Below are 26,434 nucleotides of genomic sequence, written 5' to 3' on the forward strand. Positions count from 1 at the left end.
AGGCAGTCAAGAAGGTGGGGCCATACATTTTTCTCCCAGACCAATGCAATATAAAGAGGAGTGCTCAAACAAACAAAGAAAAATGGCTTCTGTGGTCTGTATAAGAGGGGGACATAGCACAAGCATCCTGGTTGTTTTCCCTTCAGCTGTCTCCCTAAAGCCTATAACCCAGTCTGTCCTCACACAATTACAGTAGGATATGATCTGCCCTCTCTCTGCTGAAGGCTACGGTGAGGAGCTGCAAATGAAATTTTGTGCACTGACCTTTTAAGAGGGACCCTAAATTTTTAATAGATTCCCTTTTCTCCCCAGCAGACAGAATACCCTCTGATTTTTACAGCTACATATTATGCAGAAACCTCTTCCTAGCTCTGGTGCTCAAGGCTGGGGTGCCTTGCATGGGCTTGAGACTCAACATTCTTAAGGGGAGACCTTTGCAGCTGAGATGTTTCTCCCAACCCTCAATCATAACATGTGGGTGCCTGGCCAGGCCTTCTTGCACCTCCACCTTTCCTATTAGTTTTGAGATGACCTCTGCAAATCTTTGGTTATAAGATTTCTGTTCAGCTTGTCTTCAGTTGGTTATTCAGCTTGACTGTTTTATATTTTAGCTTTAACTCCATTTCAGACCTGGGAGGAGGTGAGCGTAATTTCCACCTACTCTGCTGCCATCTTCTTCCCACCTAGGAGGAACATTTCACCCTGAGATTTCATACACATTAAGTGTTTTTAAAAAGTAAAATAAACTGCCATAAAAGCAATTATATCTCTGGTTTTGGAATTGTTGAATAACCAGGGAGATGATCATTGGCTAAGTGTATTGAGGAGTGGGAAGAAATTCCTGCATAAAAAGGGGTTGGTTCAGAGGGCTCCTATAGATACTTATCCTATGATAAGTATCTATAGAAGCCTATGATTCTCTGTGAGCGCTCGGATTCTGACTCCAAATGCTTTTTCCTCCATTTATCTGGAGATGGCATTAATACCATTTGTTCTTATTTTTCGCTATATATGTTGTTTGCTGATATAGTTCTCTACTCTACTTTCTTTTTTTTTTCTTGGGAATATAGATGAGGTCTTGTCGGAAAACTTTCTGGACTATAAGAACCGTGGAGTAAATGGTTCTCATCGGGGACAGATCATCTGGAAGATTGATGCTAGCTCTTACTTTGTGGAACGTGAGTACTTTCTCCATTCTTGTTGTTTAGGATGAAGCAGAATTCAACTGCTTTGTTCTTTGTCCTGTTGTATTACCTCTACTTAGAAAGATGCCATGTAAAAGAGAGACATAGATTTGATAAGATGCTTAAAAATACTGACTAGTGCATAACAGTTGGGTAACAGCCATCCAAAATATCCCAGAGGGTCATTTCTTTAATTTAAAGGAAAAGTTTTGTTCATGTTCATTCATCAGCGTCTGGACTCAGGACGTCTTAACTCACAGTCCTTAATTTTTGCCCCATGTCTCTTCCTGGTGCTCTTCAACTCTGTCATAGTTGCCCATGCTGGGGATATTTCACACTTTTTCTAAGGATGGAGATGATACATTACTATAGCCCCCCCGTATCTTTCATTCTTGATCTCCTGACATTTCTGAATGTATGAACTTGACATCATGTATCTTACTATTTTCTAAAGATTTATGTTATCCCTGAAAATAAATAATTTTAACAGTTATGGAAGGATGTTTTTCATAGGTCCCCAGACCAATATATTTTTCACTGCATGAGGGACTATCTATATGGTCCTCATTCTATATGAAGTAATGCATGGATAACCTTTAGTCTACAACTCCTTCACCCTAACTTGGATAATGATAGTGTTCAATGCACAAATTCCTTTATGCATTATCTGGTTCATAGCCAGTATTCATTCTATATAACACTTCTTAAGGAAATGGAGTATTTTATTGTTCCAACTGCTCTGTTCTCAGAGGAAATGATACATGGCCAAGAACCTAAATTTGTCTATTATCTTTTGACTTTTGGTTCAAGAAAAACTACATCCTCTAGTGTGCTTTATTATTATTTATATTCACTCATTTTCATTCATTTACTCAATAAACCTTTTAAAAGACCTATTATATTCCAAAGACTAAAGATTTGATAATGAAAGGCCTACTGTTTTCCCTCTAGAAGTGTATGGTGTCTCTGCTTCTAGAAATGACACAATTCTACACACATACCTTTTTTTTTTTTGTTTGTTTTGTTTTGTTTTCGTCAACACATTCAGAAATGGGAAGGCAGTTGGGAGATTTGATACTACCATATGTAGAAAGGACATGATTTTATGGAATGTGGTTGCTGGCCCTTGACTTTGGCTTAGACATAATGAAATTCTCAGTAAGAGATTTGCTTTTGTTACTACTTATCTCCCTGACTCTAGCTTTTTTCCTAATTCATCCTCAACACTAATACCAGACAAAATGCCTTAAAACCTATTCTTCTACCACCTTCCTAAAAGCCTCATGGCTCCATTTTGGTTACAGAAGTTTTGGTTATGAATAAAAATTAGACTTTCTGCAGTCTCTAGGTAGTGATAGAGACATTAACCTAACTGGTAAATTATACCTTCTTAAAATTTAAAATAATTTTGTAAACTTTGAACATTGCCTAGATTTTAAGTGTTTAGGTAGAAGAGAAAGTCATTCCTTCTATCTGGGGGTTAAGTTAAAATAATAAAATAAGTGAGGTTTTCACTTTTCACTTTTGTAAATTTTTTCTTATTTCTTTTTATGAGAATTTAGGTATATCACTGATTACCTGGCATCTATAATGTTTCAATAGCACATTACTTTGGGATTATGTTTTAAGTCACAATTAGGTAACTTCTGTTGATTTATACATTTTCTTTAAATGTAATATTTATTATATTATTTTCCATTGTCATTTAGTCTCCTATGCTACCCTCCCTCCAACAATCATCACACTGTTGTTCATGTACATGAATCCTTTTCCTTTTCTTCCTCAATCCTACCTGCTTCATGTCCCTGCTACATTAGCTGCCTTCTTGCTTTCCATCTACAAGTCTGTCACCATTTTCCTCATTAGTTGAGTTTATTAGATTCCATATATGAATGAAATCATGTGGTATTTGTCTTTCCCTGACTGGCTTATTTCCCTTAACATAATGTTTTCCAGGTCCATCCATACTGTCACAAAGGATAAAACTTACTTTTTTATTATGTCTGACTAGCATTCCATTGTGTAAATGTCCTATGGTTGTTTTATCCGTTCATCTACTGATGGACAGGCTGCTTCCATATATTGACCATTGTAAATAATACTGCAATGAACATAGAAGTACTAATGTTCTTTTGAATTAGTGTTTTGGGTTTCTACAGATACATTCCCAGAAGTGGGATCACTGGGTCAAAAGGCACATCCATTTTTAATATTTTGAAGTAACTCCATACTGCTTCCCACAGTGGCTGCTCCAGTGTGCATTCCCACAAACAATGCAAAAGAGTACCCCTTTCTCCACATCTTTGCCAGCACTTATTGTTTGTTGATTTATTGATGATAGCCATTCTGCCAAGTGTGAGATGATATCTCATTGGGGTTCTAATTACATTTCTCTAATGATAAGTGACATTAAGCATCTTTTCATATGTTTTTTGTCATCTGTATGTCTTCTTTGGAGAAGTGTCTATTCAGGTCCTTTGTCCATTTTTAAATTAGGTTGTTTATTTTTGGTGTTGAGTTTTTTAAGTTCTTTATACATTTTGGATATTAATCCTTTATCAGATGTATCAGAGAATATGTTCTCTCATTTTTTGGGTTGTCTTTTTACTTCATTGGTGATTACCTCTGCTGTGCAAATTTTGTTTTTTAATTTTATGTACTCTTATTGGTTTATTTTTTCTTTTCTTTACCTAGCAAAGGGAGACATATTCAATAAAATATATAAAATATTTTATATATGTAAATATATTTTTATATTTACATATCTAAAATATTAAAATATATAAAATAAAATATTGCTATGAGCAATGTCTGAGATTATGCTGCCTGTGTTTTATTCTATGATTTTTATAGTTTCAGGTCTCACATTTAAGTCTCTTTTTTCTTTTCCTTTTCTATCATTTTTTTGTTCACTTACAGTTATCTCTTCTTTCCCCTGCTTGCACTCTGCTGCTCACCCCACTCCTACAGTTAATCTCCCCACCATTGTCTGTGCCCAAGTCCTCTATTCATGATCCTTGATTTGACCTTTCTTATTTTTTTCCCCATTATCCTCTCCCCTTCTGCCCTGGTCACTGTCAGTTTGTTCTTTATTTCCATGTCTTTGGTTCTATTTTGCTCATTTGTTTGTTTTGTTGATTAGGTGAGACTATATGGTATTTGTCTTTCACTGCTTGGCTTATTTCACTTAGCATAATACTACCCACTTCCTGGATCCATTTTGCTTTTATTCTTGTGTGTGTTGTAAGAAGGTGGTCTAGTTTCATTTTTTCTGCTGGTATCTGTCCAATTTTCCCAGTACCATTTATTCAATAATCTATTATTAATCCATTGTATGTAATTGCTTTCTCTGTCAAATGTTAATTGACTATAAAGGTGCAGGTTTATTTATGGGTTCTCTATTCAGTTCCAATGATCTGTGTGTCTCTTTCTATGCCAGTGCCATACTGTTTTGATTACTATGGCCTTAGGGTATAGTTTAATATCAGGTAGCATGTTTGTTCTTTTTTCTCAGCATTGCTGTTGCTCTTTGGACCCTTTTGTGATTCCATTCAAATTTTTTAAATATTTGTTTTAGTTCTCTGAATTAGGTCATTAGTATCTTGATAAGATTGCATACAGTCTATAGATTACTGTGGGTGATATGGACATTTAAATTATGTTAATTCATCCTATCCATGTACATGGTATGTACTTCTACTTATTTGTATCCTCTTCCATTTCTTTCTTCAGTGTCTTATAATTTTCTAAGAACAGGTCTTATATATTCTTGGTTAGGTTTATTCCTAGGTATTTTTTTTTTTTGTAGCAATTTTAATGGGATCATTCTCTTAATTTCCCCTTCTTTTAGTTATTGTCATATAAAAATACAGCTGATTTCTGGATATTAATTTTGTATCCTGCTGCCTTGCTGGATTCATTTATCAGTTCTAGTAGTTCTTCTGGTGGAGTCTTTAAGGTTCTCTATATACAGTATCGTTCATCTGCAATTAACGGTATTTCTACTTCTCCAATTCCAATTTGGATATCTTTTATTTCTTCTTGTCTGATTGCTGTGGCTAGGGCTTCCAGGATCATGCTGAATTAGAGAAGGAAAAGTGGATATCCCTGTCTTTTTGTTAAACATAAGGGAAATGCTTGAATTTTTTGCCCATTGAGTATGATGCTGGCAGTTGGTTTGTCATATATGGCTTCTGTTGTGTTTAGGCATGTTTCCTCTAATCCCACTTTGCTCATAGTTTTTGTCATAAATCAGTGCTGGATAATATCAAATGCTTTTTCTGTATGTCTTGATATGACCATTGGTTTTTACCCTTCATTTTGTTCATGTGGTGAATTATATTTATTAAGTTGGCAAGTTGTACTAACCTTGCATTCCCAGAATAAATCCCACTTGATCATGGTGTATGATCTTTTTCATTTGTTGTTGAATTGGGTTGCTAATATTTTGTTGAGAATTTTAGCCTCTATTTTCATTGAGGATACTGGCTTATAATTTTATTTCTTCATAGTATCTTTATCTGGTTTTGGAATTAGGATAATGCTGGCCTCATAAAATGAGCTTGGGATTCTTTCCTCCTCTTGAATTTTATTAAATAGTTTGAGAATAAGAGGTACTAGTTCTCAGAAGTTTTGGTAAAATTAATATTTGAGGCCATCTGTCCAGGGCTTTTGTTTGTTGAGAGTATTTTGATTACTGCTTCAGTTTCACTATATGTAATCTATCTATTCACATCCTCTGATTCTTCCTGATTTAGTGCTAGAAAATTGTGTTTCCAGGAATTAATCCATTTCATACAGGTTGTCCAATTTGTTGGCATATGATTTTCATAATTTTTTTTACAGTCCTTTGTATTTCTTCGGTATCAGTTGTTATTTCTCCTCTTTCACTTCTGGTTTGAGTCCTTTCTCTTTCATTCTTGATGAGTCTGGTTAAAGATTTGTCAATATTGTTTATCTTCAAGAACCATCTATTGTATTCATTGATTTTTTGTATTGCTTTTCTTAGACTCTATTTCATTTATTTCTGCTATGACATTTGTAATTTCCTTCCTTCTAATCATTTTGGGCTTTGTTTGTTCTTTTTCAAGTTCCTTCAGGTGTGAAGTTACATTGTTTATTTGAGCTTCTTCTAGTATGTTTGTTTTTTATTTTTGAAATATCCCTGTAATGCTATGAATTTCCTTCTTAGGATTGCTTTCCCAGTGTACCACAGATTTTAGATTGTTGTGTCCTCATTTTCATTTGTTTCAAGGTGTCTTTTGATTTTTCCCTTGATCTTGTTGGCCCATTCATAGTTCTATAATATGCTATTTAGCTTCCATGTCTTTGTGTGTTTTTCAGTGTTTTTCTGATTCATTTCTAGTTTCATAATATTGTAGTCAGAGAAGATGCTTGCTATGATTTCAATCTTCCTAAATTTATTGGGACTTGTTTTGTGTCCTAACATGTGATCTATCCAAGAAGACATTCCATGTGCACTTGAAAAGTATGTATATTCTGTTGCTTTGGGGTGAAATGCTCTGAAGATATCAGTTAAATCTATTTGATCTAGTGTGTCATTTAAGGCGACCATCTCCTTGTTAACTTTCTGTCAGGAAGATGTATCCATTAAAGTCAATGTTGTGTTAAAATCCGCGACTATGAATATATTTCTGTCAATCTCTCCATTTATGTCCATCAAGATTTACTTCACATATGTACGTGTTCTGTGTTGGATGTGTAAATGTTTACTAGGGTTATATCCTCATGTCAGATTGTTCCTTTTACCATTATGTTGTGTCCTTTTTTGTCTCTTACTATAGTGTTTGTTTTCAAATCTGTTTTGTTAGATACAAGTACTGCTACCCCTGTTTTTTTTTCCTTTCTATTTACATGAAGTACCTTTTTGAATACCTTCACTTTTAGTGTGTGTGTATCTTTCAACCTGAGATGGGACTCCTGGCAGCATATATATATAGAGAGAGAGAAAGAGAGAGAGAGAGAGAGAGAGAGAGAGAGACATTACTTATCTATATATATGTATATATATAAAAATAATGTATAAATAATGTCTATATGAAATAGACATTATTTATAAAAATAAACATTATTTATATATGTATAAATTTTATACATATATAAATAATGTCTTGTTTTCTTTTTTTTTAGGTTTTTATTTATTTATTTTTAGAGAAGGGGAAGGGAGAGAAAAAGAGAGGGAGAGAAACATAAATGTGTGTTTGCCTCTGTCATGTCCCCCACTGGGGACCTGGCTCACAACCCAAGCCTGTGCCCTGACTGGGAATCAAACTGGCGACCCTTTGCTTCACAGTCCAGCACTCAATCCACTGAACCACACCAGCCAGGGCTGGGTCTTGTTTTCTTATACATTCAGCTACCCTATGACTTTTCATTGGAGACTTTAGGACATTTACACTTAAGGTGATTTTTATAGATAACAATTTAGTGCATTTTATTGTTATACTATTTTCCTCTTTTTTTCTTTCTCTTCCTTCTCCTCCTCATCCTTCTTCTCCTCCTTCTCTTCCTTCTTCATCTTCATCTTCATCTTCTTCTTCTCCTCCTCCTTCTTACAGCAAGCTCTTTAACATTTTTTTTTTTTTGCAGTAAAGTGTTGGTTTTGATTTTAAATGATTGCTGAGTAAAGTAACCTCGGTTGTAGGTCCTTGCTTTACATCACCTTGAATATTTCATGCCACATTCTTCTAGGCTAAAATGATTCTGTTGAATAATAAAACACCAGACTACTTGGTGCTCCCTTGTTGATAACTACCTGTTTTCTCTTGGTGCTTTCCGGATTCTCTTGTTGTCCCTAAGACTTGCCATTTTAATGTAATGTTTCTCTGTGTTGGCCTCTTTGGGTCCAACTTGTTGGGATTCTCTGAGCTTCCTGGACTTGTGCATCTTTTTCCTTCACCAGATTAGTGTGGTTTTGTCATTATTTCTTCAAATATTTTCTCAGTCCTTTGCTCACTTCTTCTTCTGGTATTCCCATGATGCAGATTCTGTTATGCTTCAGGTTGTCCAAAATGTTCCTTAAGCTCTCCTCATTTAAAGAAAAAATCTTTTTTTATTTTTGCTGCTCTGCCTATTTTTTGTTTTTTTGTTTTAGTTTTTTATTTTGTTTTGTTTTTTTGTCTCCCAAATCACTACTTCAAATCTCTACTTCTTCTAACATACTGTTTAGTCAGTCCAGTGTATTATTTATTTCGGAAATATTTTTAGGGCCATTCTTCCTTTCTTTTTCTTTTTTTTAAATTTTATTTTAATTTATTTCTTCAAATACATTTATCTCTGCCAACCCCACCAACACTTTCCCTTGCCCCCTCCCTCCTTCCCTGCCTCAGCTCTTCCACTTTGGTTTTGTCCATGAGTCCTTGCTATATGTTCCTTAAATTTCCCTTTCCCTTCCTTTTCCCTGCCCCCCCTTCCCTCTTGTCTCTATTGATTTCTTTTCCTCTCAGTGTTGCTGGTCTTATTTTCCTTGCATCTTTGTATTGTTGGTTAGGTTCCATTTATAGGTGAGATTGTATGGTATTTGTCTTTCGCCCCCTGGCTTATTTCGCTTAGCATAATGCTCTCCAGTTCCATCCATGCTATTGTGAAGTTTAGTAGTTCTTTTTTTCTTTCTGCTGTGTAGTATTCCATTGTGTATATATACCATAATTTTTTGATCCAATCATCTACTGATGGGCATTTAGGTTGCTTCCAACACTTGGCTATTGTAAATTGTGCTGCTATGAACATTGGGGTGCGTAGGTTCTTTTGTATTGGCGTTTTGGTATTCTTAGGGTATACTCCCAGCAGGGGAATCACTGGATCAAAGGCAGTTCCATTTTCAGCTTTTTGAGGAAATTCCACACTGCTTTCCACATTGGCTGCATCAGTCTGCATTCCCACCAGTGGAGTCGAATGAGTTCCTTATATATCTTGGAGATCAAACCTCTATCTGATGTATCATTAGCGAATATATTTTCCCATATGGTTGGCTCCCTTTTCATCTTGCTGATGTTTTCCTTTGCCATGCAGAAGGTTTTTATTTTGATGAGATCCCACTTGTTTACTCTTTCCTTTATATCCCTTGCTTTAGGAGACATATCAGTGAAAAAATTGCTGCGTGGGATATCTGAGAGTTTCCTGCCAATGTTCTCCTCTAGGACTATTATGGTGTTGAGACTTATAGTTAAGTCTTTTATCCATCTTGAGTTTATTTTTGTGTTTGGTATCAGCTGATGATCCAATTTCAATTTTTTGCATGTAGCCATCCAGCTCTCCCAACACCATTTGTTGAAGAGGCTATTATTGCTCCATTTTATGCTTCTGCTCCCTTTGTCAAATAAAAGATGACCATAGAGACCTGGGCTTATTTCTGGGCTTTCTATTCTGTTCCACTGGTCTATGGGTCTGTTCTTGTGCCAGTACCAGATTGTTTTGAGTATAGTGGCTTTGCAGTAGAGTTTGATGTCCAGTATTGTGGTCCCTCCTGCTTTGTATTTCTTTTTCAAAATTGCTGAGGGTATTCAGGGTCGTTTATGGTTCCATATAAATTTTTGAAATGTCTGTTCTATTTCTGTGAAATACATCATTGGTATCTCAATAGGGATTGCGTTGAATCTATAAATTTCTTTGGGTAGTATGGACATTTTGATGATATTAAATCTTCCAATCCATGAGCATGGTATATGCTACCATATATTTGTGTCTTCCTTAATTTCTTTTTTCAATGTTGTATAGTTTTCTGCATACAGGTCTTTTACGTCTTTGGTTAAATTTATGCCTACGTACTTTTTTTCTCTTCTTGCTATATCGAATGGTATTTTTTTTCTGATTTCTTCTTCTTCTATTGCATTGTCGGTGTACAAAAATGCCTTTGATTTCTGAATGTTGACTTTGTATCCTGCTGTTTTGCCAAATTCCCTTATGAGGTTGAGGAGTTTTTTGGTAGAGTCTACACGGTTCTCTATGTATACTATCATGTCACCTGCAAATAGTGATAGCTTTACTTCCTCCTTTCCTATTTGGATGCCTTTTATCTCTTTCTCTTGTCTGACTGCTGTGGCTAGGAGTTCCAATACGATGTTGAAAAGAAGCGCTGAAAGCGGACATCCTTGGCGTGTTCTCAATCTTAGTGGGAAAGCTTTCAGTTTTTGCCTGTTGAGTATGATATTGGCTGTTTGTTTTTCATATATGGCTTTTATTATGTTGAGGAATGCCCCATTTATTCCCATTTTGCTGAGTGTTTTGATTGTAAATGGGTGCTGTACCTTATCGAATGCTTTTTCTGCATCTATTGAGATGATCATGTGGTTTTTGTCTTGTCTTTTATTTATGTGATGTATCACGTTTACTGATTTGCGTATATTGAACCATCCCTGCATCCCTGGGATGAATCCCACTTGATCATGGTGGATAATCTTTTTAATGTATTGCTGGATGCGGTTTGCCAATATTTTGTTGAGGATTTTAGCATCTATGTTCATCAGAGAAATTGGCCTGTAGTTTTCTTTCTTTGTAGGGTCTCTATCTGGTTTTGGGATCAGGGTGATGCTGGCCTCATAGAAGGAGTCTGGAAGTCTTCCCTCCTCTTGGATTTTTTGGAATAGTCTGAGAAGGACAGGGATTAGCTCTTCCTTAAATGTTTTGTAAAATTCTCCTATGAAACCATCCAACCCTAGGCTTTGGTGTGCTGGGAGTTTCTTGATTACGGCTTCCATTTCCCCAGCGGTTATCGGTCTGTGCAAGCTTTCCGTTTCTTCCTCCTTCAAGGTGGAACATTATACTTTTCTAAAAATTTGTCCATTTCATCTAGATTTTCAAATTTCTTGGAATATAATTGTTGATAGTAGTGTCTGACGATCCTTTGTATTTCTGTGGTATCGGTTGTTATTTCTCCTCTTTCATTTCTGATATTATTAATTAGGGTCCTCTCCCTTTTTTTCTTGATGAGTCTGCTTAAAGGCTTGTCAATTTTATTTATCTTTTCAAAGAACCAGCTTCTGGATTGGTCGATCCTCTGAATTGTTCTTTTTGTCTCTATGTCATTCAGTTCTGCTCTAATCTTACTATTTCCTTCCTTCTGCTTGCTCTGGGATTATTTGTTGTTGTTTCTCCAGTTCTTGAAGTTGTAGTGTTAGGTCTTTTATTTGAAATGTTTCTATCTTTTTTAGGTAAGCCTGTATTGCTATGAACTTCCCTCTCAGGACCGCCTTTGCTGTGTCCCATAGGTTTTGGACAGTTGTCTGTTCATTTTCATTTGTTTCCAGAAATTTTTTGAGTTCTTCTCTTATCTCATTATTGACCCATTCATTGTTTAATAGTTTACTGTTGAGCCTCCCTGAGTTTGAAAGTTTTTGACATTTCTCTTGGAGGTTGATTTCTAGTTTAGAGCCCTTGTGGTCCGAGTAAAAGTTTGTTATTATTTTATTATTCCTGAATTTGCTGAGGTTTGCTTTATGTCCTATCATGTGGTCTCTCTTTGAAAAACTGCTATGAGCATTTGAAAAGAATGTTATTCTTCTTCTTTGGGATGTAAGGTTCTATATATGTCAGTTATGTCTCTGAATCAGTGTGTCTTTCAGCACCACAATATGTTTATTAATGTTTTGTTTGGAAGGTCTGTCCGTTTGTGACAGTGGGGTGTTGAAATCCCCTAATATCAATGTGTTGCTGTCTATATCTTTTTGAAGTCATCCAACAATTTCTTTATAAATTTGGTGGCTCCTATATAGGGAGCATAGAAGTTTACAATGTTTATGTCCTCTTGGTAGATTCTTCCTTTAAGTATTATCAAGTGCCCCTCTGGGTCTCGCTTTATAACCTTTGTTTTCAAATCTACTTTGTCTGATACAATAATGGCACCCAGGCCTTTTTCTCATGACCATTTGCTTGGAATATTTTTTTCCATCCTTTTACTTTCAATCTGTGTAGGTCTCTTGCACTGAGGTGGGTCTCTTGTAGGCAGTATATGTGTGTGTCATGTTTTCTTATCCATTCAGCTACCCTGTGTCTTTTGATTGGGGCATTTAGTCCATTCACATTGAGAGATATTACTGATAGAAACTTACTCATCTTTTCTCTTTGTACCTGTGTTCTTCTCTCTCTCATTTTTTCCTTCATCTGCTTAAACCAGTCTCCTTAGCATATCTTGCAGTGCTGGTTTGGTAGAGATGTATTCTTTTAGTCTTCTTTTGTCTGAGAAACTCTCTATTTCCCCTTCTGTTTTAATTGAGAGCCTTGCTGGGTAGAGCAGCCTTGCCTGTAGTCCCTTGCTTTTCATGACTTGGAATATTTGTTGCCATTCCCTTCTGGCTTGTAGTATTTCTGTTGAGAAGACATCTGCTAGGCATATCGGGGCCCGCTTGTATGTGACTTTCTCCTTCTCCCTTGCTGCCTTGAATATTCTCTCTTTGTCTTTGACATCTGCCATTTTAATGATGATGTGTCTTGGAGTGGACCTCCTTGAGTCCTTCTTGAGTGGGGTCCTCTGTGCCTCCTGGATCCATGAGAACCTTTCTTTCCTCAAATTAGGGAAATTTTCCATCATTACTTTTTCGAGGAGGTTCTCTATCCCTTGCTCCTCTTCTTCTCCTTCTGGTATCCGTATTATACGGATATTATTGCGTTTCAGGTCATCCTGCATTTCCCTCAATGCCTCTTCATTCTTTTTGAGTCTTTTTTTCCATTTCTTGTTCTTTCTGGGAGCTTCTTTCTACCTTATCCTCCATCTCACTGATTCCATCCTCAGCTTATCCAGCCTGCTTTGGATTCCTTCTACTGTGTTCTTCAATTCAGAAATGGTATTCTTCATATCCTCTTGTGTCTTCTTGATAGTTTCTATGTCCTTTTCCAGGCTGATATAGTTTGCTGTAAGATCCTGATAGTTTCTCTGCAGTTTCTCATAGGTCTCTTTGAGTTGGCTGAGCTCATTGAGCTTCCTTAGAACCATCGTTTTGCATTCAGTATCTGATAGTTCCCTTGCCTCTATTTCATTTAGCTCTCTCTGTGGGGAGTCCCCTTTTCCACTCATTTAGGGGGAACTTCTTTTTCTTCCCATTTTTGTGAGTCTGTTAAGTATTTTTGTCCTTTACTTTTCTTTCTGGGCCTGCTTCTGCTGATGTCAGTTGTTTACCCTATAGGACCTTGGGTTGTTTGTTTGAGCTTTCCTTGAGTCTAATGTCTGTGTCTGACTCCTGCTTGGAGCAGCTCTGTGTCCCCTTTGGTCAGGGCTGGGTTATATTTTGGGATCTCTCTGCACTCTCAAGCGGGCTCCTTGAGCACACTCCCAGGGCGGCAGGAACCCCCGCCTGCCTGGGCTCGCATGTGCTTGCCCCAGACCAAGGGGCTTATTCGCGACCCCAAGTACTCATCTGGCCACCTGGCTGGCGAGCTCCGGGGCACTGGTCAGTTTAGGGTCTTCTATTGTTTATTTTCCCCGCTTTTGGCCCTTGGGTGCATGTTTGCCCTAGCCAAATGGGGACTACGGAAATGGGAGGAAGTCAGCTCCAGGACTCTCAGGTTAATCCTGTCTCCGGTCTCTCCTCCCCGGACTCTGGGCAGCTGTACTAATTTTGTGGGCTGCTCCGCAATTGCGGGCGGGCGGGTCAATTTACGCCTGCCCTTGCCGCTCTGTGCACTCCCTCGCAGACTGTATGGGTGCCAATCTTTGGGAGGCCTTGCCGGCCAGTGGAAGCGTTCGCCAGCCCGCGCTGGTCACACACAGGCTCGATAACCCTCCCTGATCACTTTGCGCAAGTGTGCAAGCCTGCACTGGGTGTTTTGGGGGTGTCTATGTGTGCTTTTCTGCTTTTAGCTCTTTGGGGGTGTGGACTCTTCCCGCCCAATGGAGACTACGGCAAGGGGAAGGAGTCGGGACTCCCCGGTTCCTCCTCCCGTTCTTTCCCCAACGCCTGTGTTTCAGTCTCTCCTCAGGGGTCTCTGGGCAGTTCTGTTACCCCTGCAGCCAAGTATCCACCACTTGTGTGGCCTGCATTTCAATCGCAGGCAGTCTGGTTTCTGCGCGCCCCTCTCCTGCCTCTTTGGGGGAGCGCCTTTTCAGCCCACAATGGAGACTACGGAAATGGGAGGGAGTCGGGGCTCCCTTGTTTCTCCTCCCATTCTTTCCCCAATGCCTCCATCTCCAGTCTCTCCTGAAGGCTCTCCCAGCAGGTCTACACTCAGTCCCCCAGCTCACACGTGCACAATCTTGTGCGGAGCGCACAAAAGTCAGGTTAATTGATTCCCTGATGCCTGAGCGAGATGGTAGCTGCAGAGTGGGAGGCGTGCCATCACTAGGGCTCCACCGGCCGCCGTGTCAGTTCTCTTCACAAAGTTTTCCTCACCAGTGTTTTCCCAGGCACCAGCCCACCCTGTTGCCGCCTCTACCCAGAGATCAAGGAGGGTGGCTGCCACTGCAACTTTTTCGTTGGCCCTTTAAATCTTTTTGCTTCCCCAGCCACCTGTCTCTGGCAGAGAGTGCCTCTAAGCTTTTTGGGGTTGCGTTTTTTTCTGTATTTTCTTGGTTTTAGCTGCTGTAGTTTAGGGGTTCCTGTTTATGATTCAGACCCCGTTCTTCTTGGAGGAAGCTAACTGGCCATTTCAATGTTCCTCTCGTGTCAGTGCCCGTGGGCACCCAGCCCACCCTCTCAAAGCTCCACTGTACTTCTCACCCATTGGGATGTGTGAGAGTAGAATCCACTGTCTGCGGCACCAAGGCTCCTCTCCCACTATTGGTCCACTGCTTTCCAGGTGATTACTCCACTATTTAGTTGCAATTCCAGTTTGGTCTTGGGAGGAGGTCAGCGTGACTCCCATTCACTCCTCCGCCATCTTCTCTCCCCCTCCATTCTTTATTTCTGTGGTCCTTTTTTATAGTCTTTCCTTTTTTTCATGCTTTTGAGTGGCCTTATAATCATTGCTCTAAACTCTCTATCTAATGGATGGCTTGCCTACATTTCATTGAGTTCTTCTTCTGGAGAATTCTCTTTTTCTTTCATTTGGGGTGTGTTTCTTTTTTTGTCCCATTTTGGCCACTTTTTTGAATTTTCTGCTTTAGCTATTAAACTAATCAGTTGATAGGCTCTTTGTGTAACTAATAAAGCTGTAATCAGCACCCTGGGTTAAGCTCCACAAGGTAGGGCAGAGTAATTCCTGTGGATGGAGTTTTTTCTTCCCTTCAGGCTAATGCTCTTAGAGAAGGCTGCTCTCCTTGGGAAAGATGGCTCCTGCAATATGGGGAATGACTCAGCACAGGGACTCTAGTGACTGTTCCTTCAGTCTCCCTCAAGAGCCACCTACCCCAAACTCTCCTCAAGCATCTTTAGTCCACTCTGGCCTCCCTCTGCCGGATTCCAGGTTCAATGGCTCCAAACAAAATTTTCTGTGTTGTCCCTTTAAGACTCTCTGAATCTCTAGCTATTTCTCTCTGGTAGAGAGAAATCTTGCAGCTTTTCACAGATGGATGCTATTCGGGTTATTTTCTAGCTATGGTTCTGGAGCAGGCTAGGGAGCCCAGTTTGTGATTTAGACCCCACACTTCTCAGGGGAACTCCCAAGTCACTAAAATACCCCTCTGGTACTTCAGCTGCCATTTTTTGGGAGCCCATCCTGCCCTCTTGAGTCTCCCTACTCCCTACCAGTCACATTGTTGTGAAGTGGGTTGTTCTGTTTGTCCATAGTTATAAAGCTTCTCTCTAGCTGGTGTTCAGTTGGTTATTCCAGATGATTTCTCTAAAATTTAGTTTTAATTCCAGATTGGTCCTGGGAGGTGGTTAGTTTAGCTTACACCTACTCCTCTGTCATCTTAGATCTCCTCCATGATTTTTAAAAAATCCGACTCTATCAGATTTTGAAAGTGCCACCCAATTAGGAACATTCAAAACCAAATATTTTCTATACTCCAAAAGGTGTTACATACATGATAAAATAAAAAATGAAATGAAGCCTGAATCTTTTCCTGTTTTCTCACATAATTTTCCCCAATGGACTCCTATCTATTTGACTATCATAGTAATTGCTCTAATATAAGAATTATAAAGATATACACTGTAACACTGACAGAGGAACTAGCAAACTTTAGCTTGACCCATCCTGATAAAATCTTATAATATTATACCATTAGAGTAACACAATTTTTTAAATATTTTTTTAAATATGTGCGTCAACTCCGCTGGTCAATCTCCAGCCTTCAGAAGGAGTTACCATAGTCCTTGTAGACTGTTTGCTTATATAAGAAATCCTTCAAAATTGAGGCTTGAATTACCCAGAAAAAAGGGCAAGATGTGGTAATTCTTCAGGGAAACCATCTTTATCTTGGTGTCTGGTGTAAATTTGTCACATGTAGCTTCCTGTTTATTCAAGTTCTGCATTAGTAGAATAGAGTATTGTGCCTGGAACAACCACTGATTGTAGCCAAAAAAGTTTCTACCAATGTGACCTTGTCTCTTCCATCCTTGTGTCATGTCACGTTGTTATCATGGTCATGATTGCTGTCTTCTCACAGGTGACTAAGCATATACTAGAAATCTGCAGTTGTTTTTAACTGCTCTCCCTTGTCTTCTCTTCCTGCACCCTTCTTAGTAACACCTATCACCAGGTCCTGCATGACCTCTAAGTCAGTCCCTCACATTCAGGCACTTTTTCATCTCTGCCCTCACTTCCAGAATCACACCTTGATTACTGGCTGCTAGAGCATAACTCAAATAACTTTTCAATAAATCATTTCCAAATCTTTCCACCACATTTTCCCAAATTAGAAAAAAAAAAGAACACATAGTGGTCCAAGTTACACATGACAACAAATCTAAGCATCTAGTCTTACTGTAAGATTTAAGAACACCTGTTGAGCTTGGTGAGGTAAAATTTACATAGGGAGGGTGTGTCAGGATTTGCCTTTTTATTACACACATCAACAGATGGTTTCAAAGTGAGAGGCATGTGAGTTCGAAGTCTACTCCTTTGTGACCACTTTGACTCTGAGATTGTTTCTTCATCTATAAAATGATGTTAACATATGTTCCCCAAAAGACACCTCCATGAAGATGAACTGATGAAGTGCCGGCCATGCTTCTGGTACAGCCAGGTTTGTGCTGTAAGTAAAAGGCTTTGAAATAGAAATCGTGGTGCCAATACAAAGGGGTTAGAGCAAGAATGGAAATTCTCCTCTGGAAATGGAAATTTTACTGAATTAGTGACAACTGTGAATTGCATGGCTTTATCCTGAGAGTTTTCTCTGGGAAATGCTTGTAGCCAAAGTTGGAGACAGAGTGGCACTGAAGGGAAAAAAAATTGGGTTCCCAGAGAACTAACTGACTTCTCTCATTAGCATTTATAACCCATGATTTCTCTTCTCTTCAGCAATGTAGTAAGAGGGAAGACAAGATTTTGGAGCTAGAAAGCTACCCAGACCTGTGATTAGAGCAGGGATCTCATCAGGTCAACAATCCAGGTGGTTTAGGTGACATATTGTTAAATCCTTTTATATGAATCTTGGCATATTTTCACTAGGACTGCTGTGACTTTGGAACTGGTATAGCTAAGAAAGAACTAAACTGTGGGCTGCCATTTTCAATCACTGTTTTGTTATTTCTAAGGAGATATTTCTATTTTGTACTATAATAAACATTTGAATCATAGGCTCTAGACTTCAAGAAAACTAAAGCCTACATGAGGAGACTAAAAATAAACCTGTGAAACATAAACTTATGACAAACATACTGAGTCATGATTTTACATTAGAAACAATTACAGCTCTATACAAATATTTGCAAAAACAAATGGTATTTATTTTACTATTTTATCTTGTTTTTATTATGTACTTCCATGGATCTGATGATTATTCCCATTGTTCATCCAGTTTAATACTATCCTAATGGGAATTCATGGTCAAAATTGCATTCTACAGTAATCACAAAGTAATTTCAGTATTACTTGTCTTCTTATGTTTCTTAACTTTTGAGAAAAGAATATACAGTACCAGCAATACTTCTATAATTCATTTTCCTCCTTCACCTGTGTCCTTTTACCATACAACTCCTTTGGTGTTTTTCTGGTCATAACTCACACTCATGCTTGTCTTCTTCCCTTCCTCATTTCCTGGAGTGGCAGAAGGAAACCAAGCTACCAAATACACAAATATAAATACACAATCTTTTAGCATTCCAGAGTGAAATGGCTAGAAATATTAATATAGTAACAATTTGTTCCTTTAATGTTATTATGTATCATGTGTAGAAAGAATATAAAGGTGATTAAACTGGGTGGAGTTGCTTAGAGCTAGCTTTTTGTAGGAAATCTTGGTGAAAAAACAAGATGGAGGGACATGCCACATATGCAGACAGGCGCAGTCAGGGCCTGGAGGGAAGGCAGATTTTTATCTGTGTCATAGGAAATAAGAAATCTTCAATTGGCTGGAACTCAGACCAAAGCTGAGAATTATGTAAAAGATCAATGTGTTTAAATTTTATATAGTTTCAAGATAAAGTATAAAAATAGTTTTGATGAACTATTCATATAAGCAACTTATTCATGTTCAATAATCTCAGCTATAACTTTGGCCTGAGACAGAAGGCAAGAAGGGGGCTGAGAGAGGTTGTGGTTACTAGCTGGCCATGATTTCAGATGTTGGAAGCCAACTTAAGGGTGCAGTGGTCCTGAATGAACAGGGCCAATGAAACTATAGGGGTGTGGCAGTGTAGAAAGACAAATGTAGGAGTAAGGAGACACACACAACAGGCTCATCCTGAGTCCACCCAATATGAAAAGCCAAAATGTTGTATATGGTTATTTCTAACCAAGTCAAATTTTCCATTATGTTTTGGTGAGGGGTGTCATCAAAATCAATCTGCAGTCCACAAAAGTGTCAGTCTCTCAGGTTAAATAACACACCACACAAAGAATGACTGAACATTATGATAGAAAATGGCTCAAAAAGCTAGAAAAATATGAGTAAATCACTCAATTCAGATTTGCAACAATACAGAAAGATAGTGTTGGCTTCTGATTGGATAGATGTCAAATTCTTCCAATGAGATGAAGGCTTTTTAATTAGCACAAATAAACGGTCAACGCCTAACTAACTTAAACTGAAACTTTTCTGGATTAATCTTGAGTTGCCATGTCAGTGAGAGAACACACAGATTCACATGGTTTTCTTAACCCAACAGTGCTGAATTACTGCTGGGGATGGTGCTGGTCTCTAGGGACTCAAATCTTGACATAAAGTTTCAGTGCCTGCCCACCAAGTCTCTCACATTTCAGTAGGGGACACAAGCTTGTAGTTGTTATTGTGCTCTCTATCAATAAACAGGAGCACTCAACCCAGCTTTGTGGCACAATGTTGATCATCTATGGATAAGAAGAGTTAGTGGGAAGGCTTGGCCAGTGGTAAGGAGGGACCAGTATTGGGAATAAGTGGTTCTTCTAGGCAAGAAACAGTATCTGCAAAGACAGGAAGGCATGGGAGGTGGGGAAAGACTGAGGTAGGTACAAGTTGGTGAGGATGGAATCTGAGGGCGAGAGGGAAGAGAGATTGTCTAGTGTGAAAGGCTAAGGATGACCACAAATTCCTTGACATTCTTCTCATTAAGAGATAGAGCCTATGTTTCCTTTTTTTTTAGACCTGAGTAGGCTCTGTGACCCTGTGTTGATTCCATGCTGAAGTGATGCTGTTACAGCTTCTAGATACAAGCGCTAAGGGACTGGTAGCTTCTGTTTCATACCTCTTCAGATACTCACTCTCAGAACCTTGAGAGAGCTGTACTGTGAGAAGCCAAAAATGGCCACATGAGAGACTATATGGAGAGAACATGGAGTCAACCCAGCTTCCCACAGCCATTCCCACTCAGGGGACAGCAGATGTTCAGCCTAGCTGCTATCAATTATAACAGCATAGGAGATTCCAAGAGAGAGCTTCCCAGTTAAACCCAGTCACTTCAAAGAACTTTGAGAGATAGTAATACATTTCTGGCTTAAGCTATTCAATTTTGGTCTGATTTTTATGCAGTAATAATAACCATAACATCAGGAAAACCAAAAAGATCAGGGCCATGGAATTCAGGGAAGGGAAATAATAAAAGGTGACTTAATTGCATGACCTGGTGAGTGTCAACAGAGATGTTACAAAAGACAGTTTAAAATATGTCTGTGGAGACTTGTCATATGGGGGTTATGGTGATGTTTATAAAAATAAAAGTCAATGAGTTGAAGAGAAAGACTGCAGCATAACCAGTTCATTCCATCTTGTTCAGAATGATACTGGTTTTAGCTCTGGAAGTTCCTTGTCCCAAGAAGCCTCTCAGTTCTGGGCAAATGAATGGTGGTAACCTTCTAGTAAACCTGCATTAACAGAGAAGAGATAAAATATATAAAGCATTCCTCCAGGAACAGTCATTGTCAGAGTGACTCTGAGGTGACAGCATGAGAAATTAGATCAAGATGGGCTTGAACATGTGGACAGACTGCATGAAACAAGCTATCAAAATTAAAGTACTCATTTATTTAGTACTCATGGTCAACTTCCTGGCAAGACCCTTACATCTTTTTATATTATGCTGACAGGAGCACCATTAAGCGGGTACCATCACCATTGTATTTGAAGAAAAAAACGTCTCTGAAAGATGTAGTAGCTTGTGTGGGAGATAATGATGCTGGAGATAATTTGCCCAGGTTTATCTGCTTATGCTCTTCAACCTAAGAGAAGATCTTGTGGGGATGTTGAAGGTGTGGAATGTAGAAAAACATTTGATGTTTGAGGCTCATAGGACTTGAAAGGAAGAGGATGCAGAGAATAGTTAATGACACCAGACTTTCTAAAAAGTCCTCTGTAGACCAGATGACTGGAGGTGTGGTGAGGCAGGATGGAGATGGAGAGGTAGAGGGAAGAAATGTGGTATTATGACCACGCTACAGTGCCTTTTTTCTTAATAAGAAGGAATCAATGCTTTTGGATCTTATATTTAAGTCTTTAACCCATTTGAATTTATTTTTGTATATGGTATAAGAGAGTAGTCCATATTCTTTTTTTTTTTTTTTTGCCATTTATCTGTCTAGTTTTCCCAACACTACATGTCAAAGACACTGTTTTTACTCCAGTATATACTTTTACTTCCTTCGTCATATAAGCAATGGTTTATTTCTAGTTTTTCTATTCTGTTCCATTGTTCTGTTTTTTCCAAGTACCATTCTGTTTTGATTATGATAGCTTTGTAATATGGTTTGATTTCAGGAATCATGATAGTTTCAACTTTGTTCTTCTTTCTCACGATTGCTTTGGTTATTTGGGGCCTTTTTTCATTCCATATAAATTTTAGGAGTAGTTCTAGTTATGAGAAGAATGACATTAGATTTTTGATAAGAATTGTTATGAATATGCAAATTGCTTTGGGTAGTATGGTCATTACAATATTAATACTTATCATCCATAAGCATGGTATATGCTATCATTTAATTGTGTCTTCTTCAATTTCTTTCATCACTGTCTTATAGTTTTCAGGGTAGAAGTCTTTCATCTCTTTGGTTAAGTTTATTCTTAGGTATTTTATTCTTTTTGATGCAATTGTGAATGGGATTTTTTTTTTTTATTTCGCCTCCTGATTGTTAGTAGTGTATAGGAACATGACAGATTTCTGTAAATTGATTTTGTATTCTCCTATTTTACTGATTTTTTAATTTAACTCTATTAATTTTTAGTGGATCCTTTAGGGTATTCAACATATAGTATCATTTCATCTGTGAATAATGTTTTACTTATTACTTTCCTATTTACATGCCTTATATTTCTTTTTCTTGTCTGATTGCTGTGGCTAAGGCTTCCAGTGTTGTGTTGTATAATAGTGGTGAAAGTAGGCATCATTGTCTTGTTCCTGATTTTAGAGGAAAATCTTTCAACTTTTTATTATTGAGTATGATGTTAGCTTGTCATATATAGCCTTTATCAAGTTTTGATAAGACACTTCTATACCGACTTTGTTGATAGTTTTTATCATAAATTAATGTTTAATTTTGTTAAATGCTTTTTCTGCATCTACTGTGATAATCATATGATTTTGTTATACTTGGTTTTGATTGATGTATTGAATCACATTACTTGTTCTGTGGAAGCTGAATCCATATATCTCCCAGAGAAAAACGTAGGAAATAAACCTATCTTTTTGGACAGATGAAGGCAGAGAGAGGCCAAGTATAGCAGGAAAACATGTGGGGCAGATGAGAGAAACTGAGCTAAGATGGTGCATGGTCTGGACTTGCAGCCAAGTGGTTGAGGTCATGTCTGAAGGGCATGGCAAGTTTATTACTACAATATCCAATTATAAAGACAGACACAGCAGAAGGGCATGAAAGTGGCAATAGTTGTCCCAAGAAGATGATCTGTGCTTGTCCCTGAGGATATGTGCATGGGTTACAAGATCTGAGAAATCATAATAGTAATAGCAGCAGCTAAGCATATCTGCACTCTCCTGATGTGCCAGGCACCACATTGAGCACCCGACATGTATTGCCCCACTTGATCTTCATGAAACCTATAAGTGGAGGATATTATTTTCCATTTTGTTGATAAGAAACCTGAGGTACAGGAAGATAATACAGTGATCCCAATATCTTTATATGTCAAGAGATCATGGAACCTGGACTTGAACCTAAGCAGTCTGACCTTAAAGCCTGCTCTTTTAGCCACCATGTAGTCCTGACAAGACCAAAGTAGGCCAGAAAGTCTCCCACACTGGACATGCAAGTGCAAGGTGGGAGTTCAGTTAAGAGTTCTTGTCCCATGGAAGATGGTGTATCAGGTAATATCCTGATAAAACTCTGAAGTTGGAATCAGTGATAGGGAGTCATCCTCCCAGAGTAATTGTCAGGGAAAATATTTGGGCATCAAAAGGAGTTCAGATATCACTGGGCTAGCAAATCCTTGACCAGAGGAAAGAAAGTTGAGATGATTTACATATGGACTCCTCTCATCCAGATGATTCTGGGTGGGGAGCTCAGGACACACCGTGAAAAGCTGTAGAGGAATTTAACTTAAAAGACAGAGGCTAACCAAGATTTCAATCCCTTTATCACACATAAGTCCAGAATCTCCTCCTTTTCAATGTATTTGTCATATGTGTATGAATCTCAACTATAAAAGTATTATTTCCTACAGAAAATTTGAAGAAAAGATCAAAGGAAAAATCAGACATAATTTCAACACTAGATAATATTTTTAAATATTTATTGTTGTTAATACCATATCTTCCTTTAGATGGGCTTAATAAATATTCAATTAATCAATTAATAAGTAATGCTCATACTTCATGCAGGAGGCATGAGACTTGTGCTCAAGGGCAACAACATATATATGGAACTTGAGCCATCTGAAGAACACACAGGTAAATATGGGTGTTGAGAGGAGTGAAGTGGTCCCTGGTCAAACACAGAGAAGGAGAGTGCCATAGAGGGAGAATGGAGTTGATGGACATATCTTGGAATAAGAAGGCGGCAGAGAGGTACTACCTTTTAATGCAGAGAATTTTGCTCTCTAGCAAACATGGCCTGATCCATACTGAGAAACTAACCAACCAAGTTAGCAGATCCTCTTCCTTTAGTTGCTGCTGATAAGTAGGTGTTTGTAGAGCAGGGGTAAAGTGGGATATTTCTTTTTCAACCTAGACTTTTCTCTTTTGATTCACTGAGCCTTCAGCCAAATCTGTGGTCATGCAGAGCTGCAGTCTTCTTGGTGAGTACAAAGACCTACAGAGGTCAGGGAAGTCTGCCTGCGTACCATGTGTGCCCTCCAAGCTACTTGTCACTACTCATGTGCACCTATCTGGACCAGTCAGATGCACCACCAGGAGTTCCTGACAGGTCAATGGGTCTCCAGTTGTCTCAGTCATCCATTCCATCTTTGGACAACCAGGAAAGAATTCAGAGTCCACGTAATATATAAAAATGTATAAAATTCCTTCAAAAATCTCATTAATCCAGATGTCAGTGTCTTATGTATCCCACTGTCTCAAGAGTCCAGGGTTGTATGGTATCCAGTAACAACCATGAAAATGCAAATATTGTTTTGACTATTTCAGCAACTTCTAATCTAAACATCCAGTTATTGTATCCTAAGTAGGTTGGAATCACCTGCAACTGGGAAAAGCAGCAGCCAGTTCAGGATGCAACATGCCAGATGGCCTGTCATTTTAATATTTCCTTTCAGTTAGCATACCCTATGTGCCAGAGAATCAAAATGGTAAGTGGGTATCCCTGGGCCTGGAACTTCAGGTCAGAATGTTCCTAGACTGTAAACTTATGGCCATTAAGCTTCGTCTGTAGCTGACTGAATTAGTCCTGACTGAGTATCAAATTGTGAGAAAGTTTAATGACATCTCCTAGAATCCAAAGGAAAATTGGACAAGAGGACAAGGCAGGCACCCTGAGAGGAAAACATGAACCAAGGAACAGAGAAGCCTTTTATACTAGGGTGGGTTTCTGTATTTTTGCCAGGAAAGCCCACCCCTGAGGATTTTGCCATGTCATGCATTCAATCAGGCAAACTCAGCAGCCCACTCACAATATTAAAACATGATTGTCTGGATTATGTAACTTTAGGAGAACCATTAAACCTATTAGGAAAGCCATGTACTTCTGTGTGAGCAGTGTCCCTGAGCTGAAAGCACATCATCCCTGTAAAATAAGGTCACAGGTGACCATATATCAGGAATGACACTGTGCCTATACTGTGGTTCCTAAGATCAGTATGTGGTCAATGACATAACCATTTACTTGAAAGGATTATTGTAACCCACCCACAACCTCCTGAATAGCAATTGGTTTGAGCTCTTCCCTTGCTTATCTTGATAGCACATGCCATCTCAAGCTCCAATGTCATGAAACCTGTTCTTCAGTTAGAACTTTTGAATTAGCCACCTGACATTAATTTGTGGTTCTCAACTTATCCATTTTTAAAATCCTCTCCCTGATAATATATAAACAGCTCATTTAAAAAATTATACTGAGGTTACTTACCCTCTACACCCAACGCTCTCAAATTCATGGCTCTTCAAATATTTGCCCCCAGTGATTTCCTTGAACTTGTCACCATGAATCTGGAAAAGTTGAGCTAATGCATATTTCCCAGAAAGACATCTGGAATAGGAGATCAAGAGCTGACTCATGACATTTATAATCAGCATAAAATATGGGGAAGGGTCTCCATCTGGGCCTTTTTCCTTCAAACCAGGAGTCATTCTTCCTACCTTCCAGAGCTCTTCAATATGATAGTCATTGGATTTCTGGTTTATGTCCGATTTCAATTCCAGGCAATTCAGCCTTCTAATATCTGACATGACAAAACTCCTCCTTCCACTTGGGCTGAAATGCAGGATTAGGAAGAAAACTATGTGTCAACTAACTTCAAATCTTCGCAGTTTAGTCCAAAGACACTCTCCTGATCTGTCAGAATAGAGCTGATATGATTGGTTGGCGCTACAAAGCTCTGATTGGATGGGGAAAGTCTCAGTCCTATTGGTGAAATAAGACTGCAGGAACTCCTTTATAAGAGCTGGCTCAGATGGCAGAAGCACAATACAGGTAGGCAGTTTAGCGCAGACGCTTGTGAGTGAAGAGAAGATTGTGTGAGGGACCTCTGTGCAGAAATGGCTGCTAGGCTTCTGGTTTTGTATTTGAGCCTAACTTAAAGTCCGGCTCCCAGTTAAACACTAGGATCCCTTCTTAGTAGGCATCTTTGTTTTTCTCTGTCTCCTTTTTAATCTCAGGGTTCACAGGTAATAGATTTTGTGGTGTCACTGGCACTCCTGTACTTAGCATGGGAGATTTGTTGAGATCCCTACCTGTGGCCTGAATGCCTCGAGTATTGTAGAAATATCACAGACAACTCAAGCCTCCTCAACCCAAGAGGGAGGATCACAGAGTGTTAGCAGCTGTGTAATTCTCTCTCTTTTTTTTTTCCTCAAGTATATGTTACTTCTATATTCTCTTTCTTTCACCAGGGATATTTTTATTATAACATTCTTTTTTATTCTTGTTCAATTACAGTTGTCCTCATTTTTCCCCCATTACTCTCCCCTACCCTACTCACCCCCCACTTTCCGCATTCAGTCCTACCTCTCCCCATTGTGTTTGTCTATATGTCAATTACACATGTTCCTTGACTTGACCCTTCCTTTTCATTACCCCATTATACCCATCCCCCAGCCCTTCTGGTCACTGTCAGTTTCTTCTTTATTTCCATGTCTCTGGCTCTATTTAGCTCATTTGTTTGT

General features: G+C 38.5%; 1 protein-coding gene across 1 annotated transcript in view; it reads left to right on the forward strand.

Annotated features, from left to right (window-relative positions):
• Positions 1 to 26,434, forward strand: part of HECW1 (HECT, C2 and WW domain containing E3 ubiquitin protein ligase 1) — a 681,615-nt gene that overhangs the window by 55,562 nt on the left and 599,619 nt on the right. The window contains exon 2 of the mRNA XM_054564310.1: positions 1,071 to 1,178. Within this exon, the coding sequence (XP_054420285.1) occupies positions 1,071 to 1,178 (108 nt within the window). The remainder of the gene's footprint in view (positions 1 to 1,070; positions 1,179 to 26,434) is intronic.

Source organism: Pteronotus mesoamericanus, unplaced genomic scaffold (genome assembly GCF_021234165.1).
Source record: "Pteronotus mesoamericanus isolate MK-2021 breed Mesoamerican mustached bat unplaced genomic scaffold, CSHL_Meso_final scaffold_85, whole genome shotgun sequence".
NCBI lineage: Eukaryota > Metazoa > Chordata > Mammalia > Chiroptera > Mormoopidae > Pteronotus > Pteronotus mesoamericanus.